Source organism: Mus caroli, unplaced genomic scaffold, assembly GCF_978045245.1.
Source record: "Mus caroli unplaced genomic scaffold, Mus_caroli_1 scaffold_8, whole genome shotgun sequence".
Classification (NCBI taxonomy): domain Eukaryota; kingdom Metazoa; phylum Chordata; class Mammalia; order Rodentia; family Muridae; genus Mus; species Mus caroli.
Genome location: NW_028227263.1, coordinates 65,357,522 through 65,381,617, shown reverse-complemented (window position 1 = coordinate 65,381,617; position 24,096 = coordinate 65,357,522). Strand labels below are relative to the sequence as shown.

General features: G+C 42.1%; 1 protein-coding gene across 5 annotated transcripts in view; it reads right to left on the bottom strand.

Annotated features, from left to right (window-relative positions):
- Nucleotides 1–24,096, bottom strand: part of Cpeb1 (cytoplasmic polyadenylation element binding protein 1) — a 103,136-nt gene that overhangs the window by 11,078 nt on the left and 67,962 nt on the right. For 3 of the 5 annotated variants that reach the window (XM_085841597.1, XM_085841598.1, XM_021166888.3), the window contains exons 3-5: nucleotides 13,222–13,410; nucleotides 3,618–3,841; nucleotides 1,777–2,029 (exon numbers count right to left, since the gene is read on the bottom strand). In XM_085841597.1, the coding sequence (XP_085697723.1) occupies nucleotides 1,777–2,029; nucleotides 3,618–3,841; nucleotides 13,222–13,410 (666 nt within the window). Of the gene's footprint in view, nucleotides 1–1,776; nucleotides 2,030–3,617; nucleotides 3,842–13,221; nucleotides 13,414–24,096 lie in introns of all 5 variants that reach the window. The other 2 variants (XM_029479982.2, XM_085841596.1) reach the window with 1 other exon arrangement.

Here is a 24,096-nt window from a genome sequence, read left to right as displayed (position 1 = left end):
CAAGCACGTGAGGCGGCACGGGATTTCCTTGCTGCCCACACAGTACGATAATGGATTTCTGCCCAAACCCTCTGCTTCCTACTTATGTGAAACCCAAATGTGTCAAGAGGCTCTTTCTGCTTGGAACTCTCTTCAGCTTGGCTTGTCCTGATAATTTCCAGAGGTCTGTTCTTGGAGGTCAGTTCCAGCCTTTCCCATTGCAAGGTGACCTGGGTGAGGACTTCTCGACACATTACCCTTGCCTTCAGCACTGAGGAGGACATTCAAGGAGATGAAACATTATTCCCTAACATGCATAGGGCTAATGTGTTGCTGTGACAAGAAACTGGGCATTGCTAGCAATATCTCACATAAAACAGGTAGCCTCCAGAAAGCATTCCATACAGTGACCACACAATAATCACAAACATGGGCTGTCAGAATCACTAGGTGAACAGGTATTCACACTATTAGGGGAGACTGGGATAGAGATGAGCTCTATGCAAACACATGTAACCGAGAAATAATGTTCAGTCAGTCAGGTACTAGGCCACAGAACAGTGACTTGGGTGGAAAGCAATGAAGACATTAGTAGTTAATAAGTAACTCATTTACTTCCAAGCTCAGGTGTAATATAAAAAAAAAACAGATTTAACATATACTTAAGATTATGTACCTGGACATGGCATATAACTCTAATCCCAACACTCAGGAGGCAGAGGCAGGTGGATCTCGAAGTTCAAGGCCAGCCTACAGTGCAGTCCAGGACAATCTGGGCTATGTAGAGAGACCTTGTCTCAAAATTCAGAAAGAAAAAAGACTATTAAGACAATTTAATATTTATTTTTATGTATATAGGTGTCTTGCCTGCACATACGTTTGTGCACTGTGTGCATGCCTGATGCCTCAAAGGCTAGGGAGGGTTTGGATCCCCAGGAACTGGAGCTACAGATAATCATAACGCGCCATAAGTGTGGTAGGAACTGAATACCCAGGTCCTCTGGAAGAGCAACCAGTGCTCTTAACCACTGAGCCATCTCTCCAGTTGTCACTTAAAACTATTTAAGTGACAGAAACTAAAGGACTTCAAAGAGATCATAGCAGATCAGAGATATCCTACATCTTAGAAGTTAACAACTAGACTACCTACCCTGAATGTACCAATCAAAATATCTCAGGGCAGAAAGTCAGAAAATGAACTTTGAGTGCAATGACTTTCAATTAAAAATAAGGAAGTCAAACAAAACTTTAGACATTATTTTCAAGGTTTTGTCTTTCTTATGCAACAATCAAAAACAAGGGCGGTGCACAGCCTTTTCCACAGAAGCCCACAGTAAGAGGTGGGGCCAGCCATCTTCTGCTGCAGCACAGCCTGTGCACCAGGCTGTCTGCTTCCTTCAACTCAATCTCACGGCTGTCCTTTATTCTACAGAGCACATGGCTCTTTAGACCTGGGACTTTACCAGACTATCAAACCCTCTTCCAGAAGAGTTCATCACTGTGTGAATAAAGGTCAATTTTGTCTCTAGAAAGAAGTCTCGGTAAGCCGGGCAGTGGTGGCGCACGCCTTTAATCCCAGCACTTGGGAGGCAGAGACAGGCGGATTTCTGAGTTCGAGGCCAGCCTGGTCTACAAAGTGAGTTCCAGGGCTACACAGAGAAACCCTGTCTCAAACAAAACAGAAGAGGAAGAGGAAGAGGAGGAGGAGGAATAGGAGGAGGAGGAAGAGGAGGAGGTGGTGGTGGTGGTGGTGGTCGTCTCAGGCTTCACACATAGCCACAGCTATACGGCACTCACCTGCAGCCTGCCGGTGGAGTCTAGCCTCTCTCTCTATGCTGAATGGGTCTTTAGGAGCTCCAAGAAGGTCCCAAGATGGCCACACAGAAGCTCCTGGCCATCTCTTTGGAGCACTGGTTGGAGAGGGAGCAACTGCAGCAAGAGCAGCTTGTTCTTGGTCCATTCGGGACCCAACGCCCATCTTTAGAGGGTCTCTGGGACCATTTCCCGTCATAGAAAGAAAGGGCAGAGGAGGGGAAATTCGAAGGCTTGACTAGAGGAGGAAAAAACAGACACAAGTTTTAAAAGACAGTTTTGTTTAAAGTAACGATCACATAACAGAAATACGAAAATATCTAATATAACATTTAAAATTTGCATTTATATTTTGATATATTCTCATTCAGTCTGTCTTCCTATTTATTTTTAAGATTAGTTATAGATAATATAATTAAAATAAACTCTCTCTCTCTCAACAAAGACATTTTTTTCTTGCCAGAGAATTTTCGTAACAATTTTGATAAAGTCATCACATTTTATTTAGGAGACCAGTTACAGCCTAAGGACCCAGTTACTTATCACTACTACTGCTAACAACTTTCTTCCCTCCGACACGCTTATATTCTACTAGAAATGTATTTGGACATGTTACACTTTACATTTGTGTTAAAGCTTGAAATTCTGAGCATCAAAATTATGTATTAAAATTTATTGATAGAATATTTTCTATAAATAAAAAACTGTTTCATTTCTTCTTCTGTGTTAGCTTTGTCTCGTTCCAACTTAATCCTTAGATGTGTATCTGAGAGGGCTGTATTTGTCAGGCATGAAGTAAATTCCCAAGATGAGTTCTCTCTAAGTAATGAAATGGAGCAAGTACCTTGTGAACCTATCCCACAGGGTATGACCTCAAGTCCAGAGAAGTAAAGGACCTGATTGTAGCTGTCATTCTAGAGACTAGTCTGGACAAGGTAAATGTATGGGCAACAAGAATACTAATTAATGCCAGTGTTCAAAGTCCAGGATGGTGGAAGCTGACCACAGGGTGGGTTCTGAAAGTCATGAATGGGTGACCTCGAAGGTAAGATGAGGAGAAATGAGCCCTCCTGTTCAATTCAACATTTAGCTCACGGCATTTAGTAACTGAAAAGCAAGTTAAGGTGTTATCTTAAACTGAATTTTATTTCAGGAAATTGTCTCATTGCCTCTTTCCCTTCAAGACAAGCACGTAATTACTTGTACCCTCCAGCTCTACTGTATGCTAGCCTATATATGCTATTTATACCATCCTCCCCATTTCCTAACTCTAGTTAACATGGAACCTGCACATCTCACCTTGACTGTAGGTAAAAAATAGGATATATAAATTTGATGATAGTTTCAGACTGTGAGTTGTCATGGGTCAGTGCAAAAGTACAGGAGCTGGAGTCACATCTACATCACAATCCCAGTGTTAATGATTAATTATGACTTATTAATGTCATGTGTTAAAACACCACTTATGAACTTTGGGACATTATACACAGAGGTATATAAATAATATTTTTTAAAGACTAAAAAGAAAACATCCATGTACTTCAAGAAACAGAACACTGACAAGATGCTCACATTTACTTTGAAATCTACTGTTCTCTAACAAGTAAAAGATACTGGACTCTGAAATACATTTCTCATGGACATTCAACGTGTCTTTGAGTTTGCTAAGAATGACAGCCATACAAAGGTGCCTGATGACCTCTCTTGCCTGCATCCTACTCTGAGGCACCCCTTTCAAGCTCTAAGACAGGTACTGTAGCATCTTCCCCTAGGATACACAGATAACTCCACCTCCACACCCCCCAACTCCTGAGCATGTTACATACAATCAAATCTGAGAGATGGTCTGATCCAGAGCTGAAGCCACTCGTGTCTGAGTCAGAGGGGCTGCTAGAACGGGAGTCCAGGATGGGCCGGGTGTCCAGGCGAGATCCTCTAACTGAGGGTGCTGGGAACTTGTCCAAGTCAGACCCAAGGGGATCCAGAGACAGGAAGCTCAAGGGGGCTTTTCCTAAGACATTTCCCAGTGGATTTTGGAGCATGCTTAATACTAGGGTGACAAAAAAATAAATAAATAATAAATAAATAAAAAAGAAGAAGAAAAGGAATGCTCATAACCTCTTTTTCTTTCCAGACCAGGCCCTTTTCCCCCTCCCATGGTCACCCAAGGCAGATTTAACCTCTAAGAGCATTTCAGAAACACAGAACATAATGTACAGGTAACTGATGGTTTGGAAAGCTGGTCACTCAGTCCTCATTAGAAGTTACAGGATGACTGACCACCAGAACTCTTTCTACTAAAGCAACAGCAAAACTGTTCTCATCCACCAGGCTTAGGGAGTGGTGCTACCACCTGAGGCTCTGCCACTGGGAACTTCAGTTATAGTTGTTATTAATGTCTGGATATGCCTGCAGTACAACTGGGAAGTCAAACCATATTCCTTCACTGGCTCTCAGTGTGCTTACTAGATTCTCGCTTTTCTCGTGACATTTTGTTAAAACACAGAATTATGTGTAACACACCACAGACTAATCTAGCATAAGCATGTCTCATCTATAAGTTCTCTTCTGAAAACTTCTAGCATGCACAAGTTTTCTATGCAGCCCCAAATTTCAAATATTTGGGATGGAAGCAGAATGATCTCGTAAAGTTCACTACCTGAGGAAACAAACCTGGTATGAAACCTCTTTCTGATGGCTATAACTCTGAAAACCTCATCTGGATGTATCTTTTAGCCTCCTCTTTCTTCTCACTGGCCTCTTGATTGAAATTTCACAACTATTTCATAACACTGCTAGCCAGGTTCAAAATCAGACAGCAGATAAAAAGTGCTCAGCAAACATGCCCAACTCATAATAACAAATACCTAACTTCAATAAATAAATAAATATATAAATAAACGAATAAGAGCCAGATGTGATAGGCATTTATGCAGCCCCAGTCACGTGAGAGGCTAAGGCAGGAAGATTTTGAGTTCCAGAGACCATGGAATATTGTCAAAAGAAAGGAAATAAAGGAAATAAAGGAAAGAAAGGAAAGAAAGGAAAGAAAGGAAAGGAAAGGAAAGGAAAGGAAAGGAAAGGAAAGGAAAGGAAAGGAAAGGAAAGGAAAGAGAGAGAGAGAGAAGGGAGGGAGGGAGGGAGGAAAAGGGAAGGAAAAATGAGAAAAAGAGGAAGGAAGGAAGGAAGGAAGAAAGGAAGGACGGACGGACAGACAGACAGACCTGAGAGAACTGTATCTTTCATCTACAAGGACAAAGAATAAAAGGGCTTTACTATGAAGTATGGACGAATTAATTCTAAGATAGAAGCTTTGACATTTTATTCATCTGAAGAATAAAGAAGACGTTTGCCTTAGTGAGCCCATGATGACAGAGCAGAGGCAGCAGTCAGCAGTCAAGAGCTAAAACCACAAGCTAGAAGTAGAGAGCTAAATGGACTGAGTCTCTGAACCTCAAAGTCCGCCCCCAAGTAACATACTTCCTCCAGCCAGGGCACACCTAACCCTCCCCAAGCAGCCAACTTGGGGTATTAACAAATCCAGGCCTATGAGGGTATCTCATTCAAAGCACCACACCATCCATCTCTCAAAATGAACCCAAATAACACAAGTATTCAACAAACAGTGAGTATAACTGTCCCCTACTACAGCTCTGACTAGCAAGTAAGTGACAAGCCATCCAGCGCAGGTTTCTTCCCAGATGTCTAAGCACAAGAATAAACTTCTCCAAGTCTGGAGACAAAGTCAAGACATCACTTGTGGTACCCAACTAACTGCCGTTCATGGTAGACCGTGACAGAACATTACACACAAGATTCAAAGTAGCTATTACTACAGCATCAGGCCATACCATTATCCTCAGGCATATGACCCCCTCCCAGATAAAGACACAGTATGTGTGTTTAGCCTTCATTTCCTAAATACAGGCAACATTGTGGATGCATTTATCCATTTATTTACTGTGGCAAAAATGCTTAAATTAAACACTGTCATTCCCATGAGCATGATGAGTCCTGTCCCTTTACATCTTAACCAATGCCAGGTACAATCAGTCTTTTATAACTGTTATTGTTAACATTATTGTGTGTGTGTGTGTGTGTGTGTGTGTGTGTATGTGTGTGTATGTGTGTGCGCACGCGCACCATGCCATGATGTCCAAGAACAACTTTGTGAAGTTCTCTTCGGTCTCTCCCTCCACCTTTATGTGGGTTGTGGGGATTCGATGGTGACAACAGCGAGGAGTTAAAGAGCCAGTCAAGTGCTACAAGTTAAAGACAGAAGCATGACAAAACAGATCAGGAGCAGATGAACAGAGAATCAGCTATTTCCATAAGCTGACAGCTCTAAGGAATGGAGAAGGCAAGAACATGAGTCCTAAGGACAAGGAGGTTCAGGTCATGGAACTGTAAGTGGCTAGCTTAGATTATATTAAGTCTAAACACTGGATAGTTTAACCAAACAGACATTTGAGATATCCATGGTTGATAGCTGAACCCAGGGTTTAAATATATGCCAGGCAGTGGTGGCACATGCTTTTAATTCAGCACTCAGGAGGCAAAGCCAGGTGGATCTCTGAGTTTGAGGCCAGCCTGGTTTACAGAGTGAGTTCCAGGACAGCCAAAGCTATATAGAGAAACCCTGTCTCAAAAAAAACAAAAACCAAAGCCAAACAAATGAAAAAGCCAGGTGTTGAAAGAATCTGAGATGGGGAAGTTCTTGCAAGTAGAAAGGGGTGGGGTGGGCAGGAATAACGATGAGGTAGAGGAGGCTGAGAAAACAAACAGGTTCACACCTGGCAAAACAGCAACTTAAACGCTTCAGATCTGTCCTCCCTGAGGACTTATGTGCAGTTGACAGAGGAGTAACATTTTCTTCAGCAATGAAACAACTGGAAAACTAAGGTGCCTGTATCTTATAAACTACCCTAATGAAACCCTTTAGATCTCTGTCTCTCACTCCTCACACCTCTCTCCCCCTTCCCCCCACCACACGTACCCCTTAAGAAAATTCTTTTGTAGCTGTATAAATAAGCCCTAAGCTTCCATTATGCCCAAAGGCTAAGAATGTCAGCAGATAATATCTTAAGTCTATAACAGAGACTTTTTAGCTTTGCTATAACCTGTCTACTTGGCATTTCAATCAATGTTTGTTTGTTTGTTTGTTTGTTTGTTGAGTCAGGGTCTTAACATTCATCACCTACTGGCTTGGAGTTATCTATGTACACTAGGCTGGTCTCAAACTAGTGATCTTCTCATCTCCCAAGTGCTGAGATTACAACATATAACCACTACACCTGGCTATCATCAGTGTATTTTTCAAGTGCTTTAATTTATGACTATCTTTTGTTACTATAAAAATTTCATCAAACTGTTACCACATTGGAACACGATATTTGAGGAAACCTGAATTTGTGTTCCCAAGGTATGGTCATTCATACTGGGCTCCAAAATAAACTACCTCTATTTTCTTCTAGGTGAGACCTGTGTTTTTGCATCATCACATAGCACAAAGACATATGAAAAAATTGTAAAAGGAAATAAGTAGTTTAAAGGGGTCATAGCTAGGGACACTAAGGACAAGAATGAGCTATGGGAACTATGCTTTTACCCAAAATGGTTTTGATTTTGTTTTGTAAGTGCTTTTTAAATAGCCCCAAACCAACACAGTAGTCAATACAGGTGATTTCCTCCTTCCCTCCAGTTTATTAGATTCACTTGTATTGATACATGTTTTGCCCGCTACAAATTCTATTTATCTCAGCTAACTTGCAAACTGTTAGTATCTTGGGATTCTTGCAAATTATCTTGTCAACAACAGGAATTTATCTACAGAAAGCTTCTACTATGAGCATGGCCTGATGGCATCTTCCCTCAATCCCAAGACTTGGAGGTGAGGCACATGGGTCTCTGTGAGTTCCAGGACAGTCTAGTCTACACAGCAAGCTCTAAGTTAGTTAAAGCTACATAGTAAGAGCCATCTTCCTCAAACATCAACAAAAGAAATCCTCTACTATGGTAGCAAGCCTATCCGAATAGAAAATGGCATAACAACCCACACTAGTTGATTCCACCTTCTCTAGAGACGGTCAGTCATCTATTTTATGATTTGGACCAGGTTCAGTTAAGTTCCTACTAACAGCAACTTTTCCATTTACTGAACATCAAAAACACATCTCAGATGTGACTCTTTCCCTAAATTCTAATAAGTATTAGCCTATCTTAACAAAGTGTTGAGGTTAGCAATGTCCATCCCATAGCAGAGCACAGTCCAGAAGTGCATCATTCACTAGCTACAGCAATCATCACTGAGACCTTGTGTCTACTTATTTTCATGTCCTTAGCACATCTCCTTTTTGTTCAAATCTTTTAAGATCATCAACCACAGATGAGAAATCTCACCTACCAGAAGTTCAGGGGAACTAAAAAGAAATGTCTCAAAAGTTAGGGATGGCCATGGTAAGAACTCATTAAAATGTACCTAAAACACCACTAGAAGTCTGAACCAGAATCTGCATTTTAACAAGATCCCTGTGAGGTTTGTATAGGTACACTAAAGCTTTGAAAACTCCAGCCAAAAACCCTATGTTTTATTACTTTAAGTTTCTAATTACTATACCCTTACTACACCCAAACATGCTTCATATGAAATTATTTATGTTAAAGGTTGGAGCGTATAAATAAAGCTCTTACAATATAATGGAGACTAACATTCAAGGACATAGAAAGCCAAAATGACTATACAGGGCATTTCACAAAGAGTCTGACTTCTAAAAACACTGTGTGGAAGTAGGGGAGAAGCAGAGAGGCAGAGAAACACAGCACCATGAACAATAAAGACTATAAAAAGAATGACATGGAATATAATCACTTTCAGGAAAGTGATGGCCGGAACTAGCTGTATCCTGTAAAAAGCTCACATTGAACAGAAGCAAAGGAGCTAAGGCCTACTGCTTCAAGCAGATACCTGTTTTAAAAAGCAAGACAATTGCTACAGAATTGGTGGGGCTAGAGATGGCTCAGTCATTAAAGGCTAAGGTAATACATTCATAAAAAGACATTACTGCATCACTGGGCACAGGACAAATTTGGAATATAAAATAATAGTTTAATAAATGAATATATCTATTTTAAACTGCCCAAAGAAATTTGGAATGTAAAAATAATAATTTAATAAGTGAATATATCTATTTTAAACTGCCCAAAGTTCATTATTGCTTTGTTATAAACAAATCTAGATAAAATTGTTTACAAAGAATATGTATACACATATAAAGAAAATGCACAGCTGATAAAGGGATAAAACAAATGCCAACAATAGGAGAATCTGAATTAAGCTGGTTTGAGATCTCTTTCAGTCCACAGAATGAGCCAAGTTTCTGGAAACTGTGACCCACAGTCAGATGCCCTCGAGTGACCTGACTGTCCCTTTACAGCCCAACCCGGCAGAAGGTTCCAACTCATTAATGCCATTTCAGAGCACAAGAGACCAAATCAGCAGTAATTATTTTTAGACTGATTTTAAACTTTCTCTACTTTCAGCCTTCTCTCTATGCCAGGTCTCTAGTTTTTCAGCTGAGTCACTGTTGGAATTTTCTGAAGCCTGCCTCCCTCTCCAAGAGTCTAAAGGTGCCCAGATCTGATGTTAGCACTGGCAACAGCAGTGGGTTGGGACTGGAGGCCGTTATCACAAGACACAGCTCTCAGCTCAAGCTCACAGGACACAATCATCAAACACTTGTAATCTAGTAAGTGCAGTCACAGGGAAAATCTTGGAGTCATCACTCCCACCCTAGACATATGGCTATATACTGGAAGCCTGCATTCCTATGTGTACCCTTAGTCCTGAGGCTGCCTGCAGAGTTGAAGCAAATCTGCAGGAAAACTTAGTTGTGCCCTGGACATCCATATTCCATATTGGAGAAGCCTAAACCTTTGAATGCTGGCTCATTAACAGTTTGAAAAAGGTTGGGAAAGCAGAGCAAAAGTCGTTTGTATCATCCCAGGCTGCTCTACCCTATGGATCAATGGGGAAGTCTGCAAATGAAACAGCACAGGGAACATTACATTCAACTGGTCAACCGGACAGAAACCAAAGATGATGAATAGGTTAATCTCATGAGACTTCTAAAAGGGAATTAGAATAGACATGTCCTCTGGCGTCCTCAGGCTGAGTATCTCACTTGCCCACTGGGCTTCTGTACAAAGTGGCCATTAAGAGTTCTTTCTTCCAGGTCCCTCAAGGTAGGTTTGAAATGTCACTTCACTCTCCTGCTGAGTAATGCTGCATACAGAAGAGTCATAAGGGGAAAGGCTTTAGAAAGACAAATCCAGTGCGTGGTTAAGCTGATGAACTGAGACCAAGGGTGGAAAGCGAGTGGGAAGTGTCTGTCAAGTGCCCTCATCTTCAGAGACTTCATCAATGAACAGATCACCCCAGGCTTCTTACTTAGCTACATGAGGTTACCTTAAGTCTGGTCTAATATATTAAGGTTCTGGTCACAGAAAAGGGGTTTAATAGGAAGAATGGGAGGTTTAGAACAAAAGACACCAGGTTTGGAATGCTTAGACAGACAATAGATGCCACTTTGTACTTTTGCAAGTTTTTCCTCATCTGTACAAGCACTAAAATCATGTGCTATGTTGAGCATTAAAAAAATTAAGATATGTTGGCTGTATGTCACTTCATTCCTCAACATGGGGTATATGGTCTTGACATACTACTAAAGGACCTTTTCCTTGATAGTCATAGTGACTGTTTAAGAAAACTTCTGCTTATTTCCTCTGGGTGTGCCCATATATGCACATGTGTGTAGGTAAGAAAAATTTTGGGAGTTGGTGCTCTTTTTTCTACCATGTGGATCCCAGGGATCAAGCTCAAGTTGTCAGGCTTGGTGGCTGTGCCTTTATCTGCTGAGCCAACTTACCAGTCCTAGAGCTCCTTAATGACAGCGATTTCATCCTATTCACTGACATACCTGCAGTACCCAACAGTTTTGGCAGATAGTGTGCAATGCCCGAGTGAATATTATAGTCAAAATCTTCAGTCAAGAGCCCTATGCTCCAACCTTGCCTAATGCACTGTCAAATACTTAAAAGTGGTAGAAGACAGTCAGGTATGGGGCTACAACTTACTGGGGAAGTATCATTAACCAGAGTCTAAGCAATAACAGGCTCCACACAGAGACAAGAGGATACCAGGCTGCTTGCAAGTACAACTCACAGATTTTCTGAAGCTATTGAACTATCTCCACCCTTCCTCAAGAAACTGACTGAAATTGGTTTTCAGATGGAAAGCAGTGTGGGCACTGGAATGTGGGCTGTTTGTTCCCGCATTACTGGCAAGGGTGCACGATCTGGCACTGCAGCTGGCTGGTGGGAGGGCTCCATCCTACTCTAGGAGACAGCACCCTCATATGGGCTTTCCACGAAGGCACAAAGCTTAGGAAAAGGGGAAGGCTACCACCACAGCTCCTAAAGGCAAACACAGGATGGAGATGAGGAGTGAGGATGTTTTAAGCCCCAGAAAGCAAGAGATACTCATGCTAACCTAGCCAGATCACTGCACTGGGGCCAGTCTCAAGTCTTTATAAATTCTGAAGTTCAGACTGCAGCCCTTCCCTAATCCACAAAATCATGTATTATTTATTACTAAATGCTTGATATGGAAAGTAAAGAAAGACACCCCCTTTTCAGACTAATAGCTCTAAGATCTGGTTCTTCAGAGGATGGGAAAGCTGATACAATCATGCCTAGACCTGGCTTTTCCTTTTATTTTCTTTCCTTCCTGAGACAAGGTCCTGCTACATTGCCCAGGTTGACCATGAATTCCTAAGCAGACAATCACCTTACTGTACAGCTGTTAGAACAGGCTTTCTAAGCTTCAAGATGGACACATCTAAATTTCCATGGGCCTAGTTACAGTTCAGAAGCTAACTCTGTAGCTAAGACAAACAGGAGGAAAGAAGGGCCACACCCCAATTGATGCCAGCCAGCACAAATCAGAACTAATGACCACACACAGGTGCTCATCTCCTGCGTGAGCGCTTCTTTTGCTCAAATACTGTAGAAGTAAAAAAAGGACAAGGCTTGTTTCAAAGAATACATAAAAGGAAGTACTGTGGCCTCCAAAGCAAATGACATTGAATAGTGACACATTTCCTGGCCTAGAGAACAGAGTACTCATCAACCTCCCCACCCCACCCCCCTAAAAAAGCTGGAGACAGCATTCAAGATAACTTTACCTTCAAGGGATCCTACCTACTAACCAACCTTCCTCTTCCCCAAAAGCGCTTTCCTAAATAAAACAAAGGGGTATTAAAATGCCTAGTGGACATCAAGAGTACCAGACTCTGCAAAGCATTTTTTAAAAACACCTGCATCACACAGGGTGGAGGCCAGAGAAACCAACACAGCAGTACCTTGCTGCCATGACTCCTCTTCCTAGACTGGGAAGGTATCTGAAAGGACAGTGTACTCTACTGCCACCATCAAAGGCAAATGACTACACATACACCAGTTCTCCATATTCCCATAGAATCTGCTAATACTTTTGCATTGTGATATAAAGTAAAATATACTGATTTTTTTTTTTAGTAATACTATAGCATTTAAATTCACAATTCTTCCTGGAAATTCTATGATTTTTACCTGATTAATCTTCCCCCAAATACCACAAGAAGGGAATAAACAGGTAATGGGAAGGTCTGAGCAGAAGCAGTTCAAAGATTTGTCAATAACTCCCTGTAATTTGTTCCCATTAATCCTATATCAAGAAGATAAGAGATGCTAAAGGGGAGTGGCCTCTCATCCATTAGTTACCTTGAACAAACAGACAGCCTCTCTGTGTATCTGGGAGTTACCCTAGCTATCCTCCTCCCCAGCCAGTCCTTTTCCAGGATTGATGCTCTTAACCTAATGTTAAGGCAGTCCCAATAATCAGATGAAACTGCTCAGTTAATCCCCTCTTGCTATGACTCAGGGCTACCCAACTTTCACATATAGCTCTTTAGTTTTAAAACCACTAAACAGAATCTGGTCATTCAGTAATCAGTTCCTTAATTCCCCTCCCCCACCTAAAAGTGTTTTGCTTCATCATCTCCAAGACAGGCCTGGGCACCAGGGGCTTAGATGGATCATATCTGCATAAGGTTGAAACCTTGGGGACCCTTGTCAGGGCTACCTCAGGTGTAGACTTAAAACTCCAGGGAATTTGTCAGGGCAAATAGAAAAGCTGCATCTGCCTTTACCAGCAGTCTCTCTCTATCTGTCATGCAACACTCACAGCTACCATTGCTTGCAAAACAGCTCTGTGTTGTGTGTATATAGAGGGAGTGATGCAAAGGGGAACAGAACAACTGTTGCTTTGGTATCTTAGCTCACCACCCCACTCGGCCCCCTCCCCTAGGCAGCCACGTATTCTCTTTCACTCACCTGACTGTGTGCTGCTCTGGGCTGAGGAGTCTGAGTCCTGGGTGCTCCAGGGTCGGTCCCAGCCAGTCAGACTGAGGGACTGCAGGCCAAGGCACAAGCCATTTGCATCTGGGAGGCCACGGGGAGATTCTTGCGCAGAGGTGGGGAAAAGCATCCTGCTTGTAACTGTTTCTTCAGAGTCCTGGAAGTCTGCTTTGGAAAGGAGAACAGCAAAACAAACCCCTAGAGTTAAGGGTTGTTTTTCTCAATACTATTAACAATAAATACCACCAATATTAGTTTCCTCAGGTTCAGAGGCAAGACATCCAAGCTGGCTAGATGCTGCAGCTGCTGACTCTGTACTTTTGGCAGCGTTCAAGCAAGAATAGTTGCCATATAGCCCCCTCCCCACACACACCCCTATCCCGTCTGCATTACAGACTAGGTAGCATGTGATCAGGCTGCTGATGCTTCCCGCTGCCAGTGACATCAGCTGGCTGAGCCTAGCAATAGAGAACCGCATCATCTCTCACAGAACGGGGCGGAGGAGGGGGAGGAGCAGGAGGGGAGGACTGGGAGGAGACTTGCCTCCAAGGGAAAGATAGCACAAGAGCTACTTGGAATAGTCTGATGCAGTATGGTTAAGTCAGGGTTGTGAGAAAGTGCCGTCCCTCCAGTCTCTCTCGGCAATGGTGGCCAGTCTGCTGACAGCAAAAGCCAAAAGCAAAGCAATGTGGACTGCTTGCCTGTACTGATCTGTGCTCCTGTCGCTCCCTCTCTCTCCTCCTGCTCTCCACCTCAAACCCCTAAACGCACTAGTCCTGGACTTTCTCCAGCTGCTGGCTCAAGCCCTGGCTTTGTAGCCCAATGAGAAGCTTCACAATCCTGCTAACAAAAAATAAGTAAGTAAAGAAATAGTATCTGTATGCTCCAGTGGCCTCTGAGAAGTACCTTGACACAGCATTGTTTACCACTGAAGAATGGGAAAACCATCAGAAAAACACTGTATATTTGGACCCTTGGGAACAAGACCTGGTGCTATGGGACTGTCTGGAGCTGCTTATCATAGAAAAGAGGGAACAGCCTTTTGTGCATGTGTGTGTGTGTGTGGGGGGGTGAACTTATGAGTCTATTCTAGGTACATCTCACAGGGCCTGGCCTACAACTTATATATCAGAAGGAGATATAGATAAGATCCATTTTACCCAGGTTCCCTTATACACCAACAGAATATATACTAGCCACAGGTGGACACAAAGCTCTTCTTTTCCCTTTTGCAACTAAATCCACAGATGGCACAACTACTCCCAAAGTAGTATCTGACAAGCCACACTAAGAGAAACAATCTCTCACATCATCTGGCTGTCAGTACTGTTTCCCTTGCATTTGTCTTTCCAGGATCCCTCAGAGTGATGGTTGGCAAGCTATGACTACCACTGACACCTTTAACGCCTATGCTTTCTTCAGAGATACTGCCCAGGAAGAACCTATTTCAGTGACCTGACCCCACCCCCCAGCTACAATGACAAAATTCAACTTCTTGTGCTTCTGTCATTTCCTTTTTACTAGTATCTCTTTTCATAGAAATCTTTCCCCAATGTCCTCTTTAAGGGCCAAAATTGCTTATGCCTCTACGAGGCTGGCTGGCAGTATTCCATTTGCCTGTTCACACCCTTGCTGCAAGGAAAAGCAAGCAGGTAATCGGAATCATGCCCACCCGGGACTGATCGTACAGAGTCTGAGCCAGTTAAGACAGTGGGGTTTGTGCTGTTCGCCTGAGGAATGTCTGGCCAAGCTTTCTGCAGCACATTCTGAACCCACCCAAGCAAAGACCCTGGGGGGGGGGGGCGGGACTCCTTCTTTTGGAGGATTTTTTTTTTTTTTTAAAGCTGAGCTGCTGTGTCATCCACCTACATTATTCCTGTCTGGCTGGAGATACCCTGCTTGCTCTCTGTGTGTCGAAGCTATATTCTTATCACTGTACAGGCTGAGGAAGAATGCACCCATATTAGAGCTGTCCCTGCCCCAAACTCTGCTCTTTTGCTCCCCTATGTCCACCTTTCCTCCAATCTAAGGCTAGACTGTTAAATTAACTCATGTCTTAAATATTTCTTTTTCCTCTTAAGCCATTCACTTCTAGGTCAGCAGAATGGCTCAATGGATAAAAGCACTTGCCACCAAACCTTGTGACCCAAGTTCAATTTCCAAGACCCACAAGGTAGGAGGGAACTGATTCATGCAGTTGTCCTCTGATCTCCACACATGTGCCTTGATATGCATAGGCATGAACAAGCACACATGCAAGCACACATGCAAGCACACACACAAGGAACAAATTGACTTCAAGAAAGCATTAGGTTGGGTTTATTCTGGAGATACAGAGATGGTCAAATATGGGTAAATCAGTGAATGTTATAAATTGCATAAATAGACTCAAGGACAGAGTTCACCTAATATCTCAATGGATAAAGAACAGACCTCTGACAATATCCAGCATCCCTCATGGTAGCAGTCCCAAAGAAACTCAGAGTAGAAAGAACATAGTTCAGCATAATAAAGACAAGATGTGACAAACTTATAGACAACATTATGCTAAGGGGGGGGGCCTCAAGCATGTCTACTGAAATCAGGAACAAGAAAAGAATGCTCACCTTCTTAACTCTCATTCAATATAGTGCTAGCTAGAGCAGTACAACATAGAAATAAAGGGCACACAAATAGAAAAACAAGAAGTCAAAACAACACTAGTTGTAGATGTTAGGGTTCCATATATGAGATCCTAAAGACTCCACCAGAAAACCCTTAGAACTGACAAACGCGTGCAGCAAAGTGGCAGGATACAAAATTAACACAAAACTATTAGCCTTCCAAGGTACCAAAGACAAACTGAAAAGGGAAATAATACAATTCCCAATAATATAATTCACAAGTTAAGAAATAACTTGGGAGCTGGGCGTGGTGGCGCACGCCTTTAATCCCAGCACTCGGGAGGCAGAGGCAGGCGGATTCCTGAGTTCGAGGCCAGCCTGGTCTACAAAGTGAGTTCCAGGACAGCCAGGGCTATACAGAGAAACCCTGTCTCGAAAAACCAAAAAAAAAAAAAAAAAAAAAAAAAAAAAAAAAGAAATAACTTGGGGATGAAGAGATGGCTAAATGGTTAAGAGCACTTCTGGCTGCCCTTCCAGAGGACCCAGTTTCAATTCCCAGCACCCACATGGGAGCTCACAATTGTCTGACACCTGTACAACAAAGGACATAAAATAAAATTAAATAAATTATTTTAAAATATACATTATATAATATTATATGCTATATACTTTAATATATAATAAATTATAGGTAAGTATAAATTATCATAACACATTATATTATGTTTTATGCTATTAGTTATATTATACATTATATCATAATCTATATAATTTATATTTTATACACTTTTATAACATAATAGCATATTATAAATACATTTTATGTATATATATATATATATATATATACACACACACATATATATACATACATACATACACACACACACACACACACTAAAACAACACTGAAGAAAGAAATAGAGGAAGAGCCGGGCATGTTGGCGCACACCTTTAATCCCAGCACTCAGGGAGGCAGAGGCAGGTGGATTTCTGAGTTCAAGGCCAGCCTGATCTACAAAGTGAGTTCCAGGACAGCCAGGGCTACACAGAGAAACCCTGTCTCAAACAAAACCAAGAGAAAAAAAAAAAAAAAAAGAAATAGAGGAAGAACCAGAAAAGAGAAACCTATACCACGTTCATGAACTGGGAAAAAGAATTGATATTGTGAAAATGGGTATATTACTAAAAGAAATCTACAGATTGACTGCAATTTCAATAAAAAGTTTCAGTGACACTCTTCACAGAAATACAACAGCATTTACATTCACTGCAATACATTTAAATTCATTAAATACAACACAAGAGATCCTGGAGAGGCAAAGCAACCCTGAGCATAAAATAATATTGCTGAAGGGTTCACTACACCTGATTTCATTGTGCTACCACACCACAGTAATATAGACAGAATATATTCATCAACAAAAAATAACAAGACCCAGATACTAGGCCACACAACTATAGGACTCGATTTTTGATGAAGATGTTACACATACACATCGGAGAAAAGACAGCATCAACAAATGGTGCTGAAACACTGGATATATACACATAGAAGAACAAATTTAAATCCCAGCCTCTTACCCTGTACAAAATCTACTCCAAATGGATTCAGGACCTCAGCTTAAGATCAAAAGCTACAAGAGGAAAAAGTATGGCGTACACTTTAAGGGCTTTCAGGATAGGACTGAGATTGCCCCAGAAGGTCAATAATCAACAATTAGACTTCATGAAACTCAACAGCTTTTGTTCATCAGAGGAAACTGTCATGTGAGGAGTCAGCTTACAGAATGCCAGCTATGTATCTGATAGAGGATTAAGTATTTAGAATATATAAAGAACTCAAGAAAGTAAACATCAAGAAAACCACCAAATCAAAAAAAAAAAAAAAAATGGGCCATAGAACTGAACAGAGATCTCAAAGAAATACAAATGCCTGATAAACACGTTTTTTTTGTGTTTTAAATTATTTTTGTTTGCTTTTTGAGACAAGATGTCACTGTGTAGCCCTGCCTGTCCTGAGACTCACCTGCTAACAAGGCTCAAATTTACAAAAACTGCCCTGTCTCTGCCTCTCAAGTACTGTGATTAAAGGTGTGTGTCACCATGCCCAGTATCTAAAAAGTAATTTTTAAAATGCTCAACATTATTACCCACCAGAAAAACAAAGTAAAACTACTTTGAAATTCTATCAAATTCCAGCCAGAGTTACTATCATCAAAGAATCAAAGAACAAATGCTAACAAGGATGGGGCAGGGAGCACTACCCACGGTTGGTGGGCATGCAAATGGGTGCAGCCACCTAAGAGTGCACTCAGAGGGACCCACGGCTCCAGCTGCATATGTAGCAGAGGAGGGCCTTACCTGGCATCAATGGGAGTGAAGGCTGTTGGTCCTGTGAAGGCTCGATGCCCCAGTGTAGGGGAATGCTAGGACAGTTGGGCAGGTGGGTGGGGGAGTACTCTTTAGAAGCAGAGGGGAGGGGAGATGGGATAGGAGGTTTGTGAAGGGGAAACCAGGAAGGGGGCTAACATTTGAAATGTAAATAAACAAAATAAATTTGAAAAATCAGTGTGCAAGTATCTCAAAAAGGTAACAACAGAACTCCCATGATCTACCTCACATTTTTAGGCATATACCCAAAGGACTCCCTATCCTCCTGTAGAGAATCCTGCACATCTATGTTCACTGTGCCTCTGTCCACAGTAGTTATGAGTGGAATCAGCCTAGATTGTCCATGAAGTGATGAATGGATAGTGGAAAATGTACATAAATGCTGAATTTTACAGGAATAGAAATAAAATGAAATTTTCAGCTGAAATACAAACAGCTTTAAAAAGACACTAACTGAAGCAACTTAAGCCCAGAAAGACAAATGCTGCATGCTTCAAATTTTTTCATTTAAGTGTTTAATTTAAAGTGACCATAGAGGACGTTAGGGATTTAAGGGCTTATAAGAGGGAAGGGAAAGGGACTGTAAGGTAAAGGGATGAGAGAAGAACATATATGATATGGAAGTAGGAGGTGAAATCCTGAAAAAGTTTAAGTGAGGCTATGAGTGGAACAGGGGAGTGGAGGGTATGGAGAGGAGTAACTGAAGGTAAGGACGGATGCTAAATCTCATAGAAATCCACTACTCTGTAAGATAATTCCTGTCTTAGTCACTGCTCTATTGCTGTGAAGAGTCACATTAACCAAGACAACTCTTATAAAAGAAAGCATTTAATGGGGGCTTGCTTACAGGTTTAGTCCCTGATCATCATGGCAGAAAGCATGGTGGCAGGCAAGTGACTGCTGGAGAAGTAGCAGAGCCTAGCATGTAATAATCCTGACCCATAGGGAGAGAGGCACTGAGCCTGGCTGGAGCATCTGAAGCATCAACACACTCCAGCAAGACCATACACTTCCTAATCTTTCTAATCCTTTCAAAACCAGTCTTCTCCCTGGTGACTAAGCATTCAAATTTATGAGCCCATGGAAGTCATTTGTATTTAAGCTACCACAATTCTTCAAGATTTATTTTTATGACAGGCAGTGGTGGCACATTCCGAGGCAGAGGCAAGTGGATCTCTGTGAGGCCTGGTCTACAGAGAAAAGCCTTGTTTAGAAAAGACTTATTTTTATCTTACATGTGTAGGTTTTTATATGCATGTGTGTATTTCTGGTGCCACCAGAGGCCAGAAATGGGCATCAGTGGCTTTGGGATTAAGAGTTACAGTTTGTTGTAATTTGATATGTGGGCGCTAGGGCTTGAATACAAGTCATTCTGGAGGAGCAGTCAGTGCTCTCAACACAGGAGCTCCCTATCCAGCCTTGGAAACCCACTACTTTGTAAGCTAAATTAAAAATGTAATTTAAAGGGCTGGTGAGATGGTTCAAGTGGTAAGAGCACCAACTGCCCTTCCAAAGGTCATGAGTTCAAATCCCAGCAACCATATGGTGGATCACAACCATCCATAGCAAGAGCTGATGCCCTTTTCTGGAGTGTCTAAAGACAGCTACAGTGTACTTGCATATAATAATAAATAAATCTTTTTTAAAAATGTAATTTAAAAAAGGAGTTGGAACACATGGGTAGACTATACTTCTCCTAGAAGACATGAGTTATTAAATGAAAATCTCCGTACTAGTGTCTATACTTTCTTACCACTTATTGGTCAGGTAGGCCTTCAAAGCAACATTGGAATTGCCACAGCTTTTGGTTTCACACCATAACTAGATAAAAATACTGTCTAGCTGAATATACAACACACTTTGGTTGCAGCAGTATATATAGAAGTCGATCTGGAAATGATCTGAAAGCTTCTGGCTTGCACCCCCTCTTAAAGTCGCTATATGAGCCACTAGGGGAGAGACGTCATCAATGGTCTTACTCAGCAGTGAACTCTGAACGCTGCAACACCAACCTGCCAGGTAAGATGTGCTCACTGGTAAAACAGACATACAGAAGTTACAGAGATACCAAAACTAAGAATGCATGATAAATTCTTAAAGAATCCTACTATTTTGTGATAGTTCTATATCCAGATCCACAGAAGAGAAAGATTGGCTTGAGCTTATGAAAGCCCAAGGTAAACCCCCCAGTGACACACTTCCTCCAACAAGGCTGACCTTCTAATTCCTTTCAAGTAGCACCACTCCCTAGTGACCACAAATTTAAAGCCTATGGGAACCATTTTGATTCAAACCACCACATGGGGGTAACCAATCACTTTCTGACTGGATCTAATGCCTGCACCATAGGTGGGAACTCAGGCCTGGCACTGTACATCTTTTCCAAAGCTCATGGGCAGTCAAGGTCATGGCTCATGGCTCTAGGAGAGAATCCACTAATGTTGTCTTACTAGATGAACACATTGTCAAGCTGCTTTCTAATATTATGTTTATAGTGCTACTCTTAACCTTGACCAGAGAATCTTCTGTAGTGCACAGCAGTTAATGCAGACTCACAGTGGTCCAAATGGTGAACCCTAGATGGGATATCTTCTTCAACACCCCCTTCTCAAGGCCTCAGGAGCACCAAACAATCTAAGTCAGGGGATGGGGAGGAGCGCTGTGACATGTCTCCTGGACATGGCAGGACTGCTGACTAATGAACTCACTCCAATTATGCCTCACTGCACAAGATTAAGTCAACAGACCAGTTACTATTCCAGCTGGCAGCACTAACTGGACTCAGTGATTTTCAGGGAGGGAAAAAAGCAAAGACATGAAAGTATGACGTGGATGTGTGGAACACGTCCTGGAGAATTTCAGAAGGGGACTTTGCCATGGATATGTACATACATGTGTGAAATTGTCAACTAAAAGAAAAGAACTTGCAGAAACATGCCCTTGCCCATGCAGGCAGTGGAGAGGTAGGAGTGATAGAAGAGCAGAGCAGAGTGGAGTGGAGCAGTGCAGTGTGTGCTCTGAGGAGACACAGAACTGGTGACAGGACAAGTGTGAGAGGGGCTAAGGTAGAGAGTGTATCACATCATTACCTAGTAGGGTCAATAGGTTGTGTGCAGCATCCTCTAGCTTAAGCAGATGCACACTCAGCTCCCAAACAAGCTGCCTGGCTATGGGATCACCGGAGCTCTGGGCGAGGCCTGAGATGAGAACAGTGTACTTTCTAGATTGGACTGCCTTAAAGGGCAACCATATCCTGTGATTGCACTCAGGGCCATATGTGGGTCACTGGTCCTGATGTGACTGGGGTCCAGGTTGATGTCCAATGACTGTATTATCACCTAATGACATGTAAATGGTCATGGCCCATGCCGTGGTCTGAATCCATGTTAATGTCCACGGGTCAGGCTGCCTCCGGAAACCATACTAATGTGAATGGCCTGATCTGCCACCTGACACTGGGGTGGTGTTTGAGTCTGAGGTGCCACAAAGGTCCTAGGTCCTGCTACAGGCGGGGTCTGAGTTGATATCCATGGCCTGATGATACCTCCAAAAGTCAAGCAGAGGTCCTTGGCCTGTGCTGTTACCTGAAGCCCTGGTGTTGTTTGTGGGCTGTGCTGACATTGGGGGCTATAATGATCTGAGTGGCCTGCACTGCCACCTAAGGCCATGTGTCTGATCCATGCTGCCATAGAGGGCCATGTCCATGGTCTTACTGCAGCTGATTCTGTGTTGATGTCCATGGCCCATGCTACTACAGAAGGCCAAGGGGATGTCCATGGTCTGTGCTGTGGCCTGAATCCATGTTGATGTCCATGATCCCAGCTGCATTGGAGGGCCCTGTCTGGATCCATAGCCCTACGACAACTGGGAGCCCTGTTCCTGGTCTGTGAGGATGGCGGAGAACATGTAGAAGCCCATAATCCATGCTCCCTCAAACCTTAATGAGCAAATAAGCAATTGTGCCAATAGTATTGATGACTACTAAGACACAGTGGAGAAAGAGGGACATGAACGACTTCTGTGACCTCAACCCACCTTCCAAACAGTAACAGCCTAAACAAGGAGCCTTCAAAAAGAACTCTTAAAAACTGTGATAGGATGCTGAAAAGTGTTGCTCTCCACAATAGAGGGCTTACAGCAGGAGTGGAAGAGGGAGAGGACTCAGCTCTACTTAAGGTGTAGACCACTGAAAATTTGACCACACTCCAGTGACTGTACAGATAACACAAATTGGACTTTTTGTTGTTGTTGTTGGGGGGGGGTCATAAGGGTAAGGGGATGGACTGGGAAGTAAATGTAATAGGGTGTATGTGAAATCCCCAAAGAACTAATAAAAATATTATGTTGGGGGCTGGCAAGATGGCTCAGTGGTTAAAAGCGCTGACTGCTCTTCCGAAGGTCCCAAGTTCAAATCCCAGCAACCACACGATGGCTCACAACCATCCGTAATGAATCTGATGCCCTCTTCTGGAGTATCTAAGGACAACTACAGTGTACTTACATATAATAAATAAATAAATCTTTAAAAAATATATTATGTTGGAAAAAACAAAAAAAACTTCAAAACAAAACAAAATATATCAGGCATGGTGATGTAATCCTTTAAACCCAAAAGGAGGCAGAGACAAACAGATCTGAGTTTGAGGTTAGCCTGGTCTACATAGTGAGTTCCAGGACAGCCAGGACTACATAAACCTTCATATATAAAACAAACAAACAAACAAGACCCCAAAATAAATATAGTCAACCTTTAGAAACAATCCATATTTAAATACCTATTCTTGACTGTTTCTCTCTATCCTAGCTAAAAGGTATTTATTGTCCAGAAGTAGCTATTTTCCTTTTATTTCAAAATCAAAATATATGTATATATGGATACTTTGCACCTCAGAGAGAGAAATATAATCATTAGCTATACTCTTGTTACTCAGTAATATCAGCAAATCTATACCATCAGTATCACTGGGAGGCTGTTTACAAACTCTTAAGATCCACTTGAAACCTGTGGAATTGAACTTCATATTAATAAGATTCCCAATTACTACATATCTATGCACATAAAAATCTGGGCAGTACTGAGCCATACCTTCCCACCCCGAAAGACTTCAGCTATGAGCAAACAGTTCCTAATAGCTATATGAACCCAGAGCCTGAAAAGCTACATGTGGCATAATTTTAACCCCATCTCCAGAGGCCTTTTACTCAGACATTCATTAACCCAGTGTGCTTCTTCTACATAAAGGCTTTTTACTACCACTAAAGAACTCTTTATATTTAAAACATGAAAGGCCAGTCATGGTGATGCATACCCTAAATTCCAGCACTTGGGAGGCAGAGGTAGATGGATTTCTGAGTTTGAGGCCAGCCTGGTCTATAGAGAGAGTTCAGGACAGCCAGGGCTGCACAGAGAAACCCTGTTTCAAAAAGTCTCAAAAAAAAAAAAAAAGCCATAACCATGAAACATTGGTACAGAACGCTGTCAGAATCAAGCAGCTCTGACAGACTGACAGATACTGCCTGCTCATCAAGTCTACCAACCATGTGACCTGATCACAATACTCTTTCAGAATGTTTATCTGTAAAGTGTCAAGAACAGCTATCCACTCAGGTGTTTTAATAATACTAAAGAAATTAATCTAGTACAGTGTGTAGCACAAAGTGTTAGACCCTACAGTGACCATATTATTGTTAGCTATCCATACCAAGGCACTTGGGGGGGATTAGTACTACTAGGGCTATGTGTAGTAGCCAACATGCTCTATGTAAGACAAACTGAGAGGCATGATCACGCTACTCGAATGCACTCAGAAGCCTCTTTTCCAGCTGCTCCCTGATCCTGCCTCTGGAAACGTAC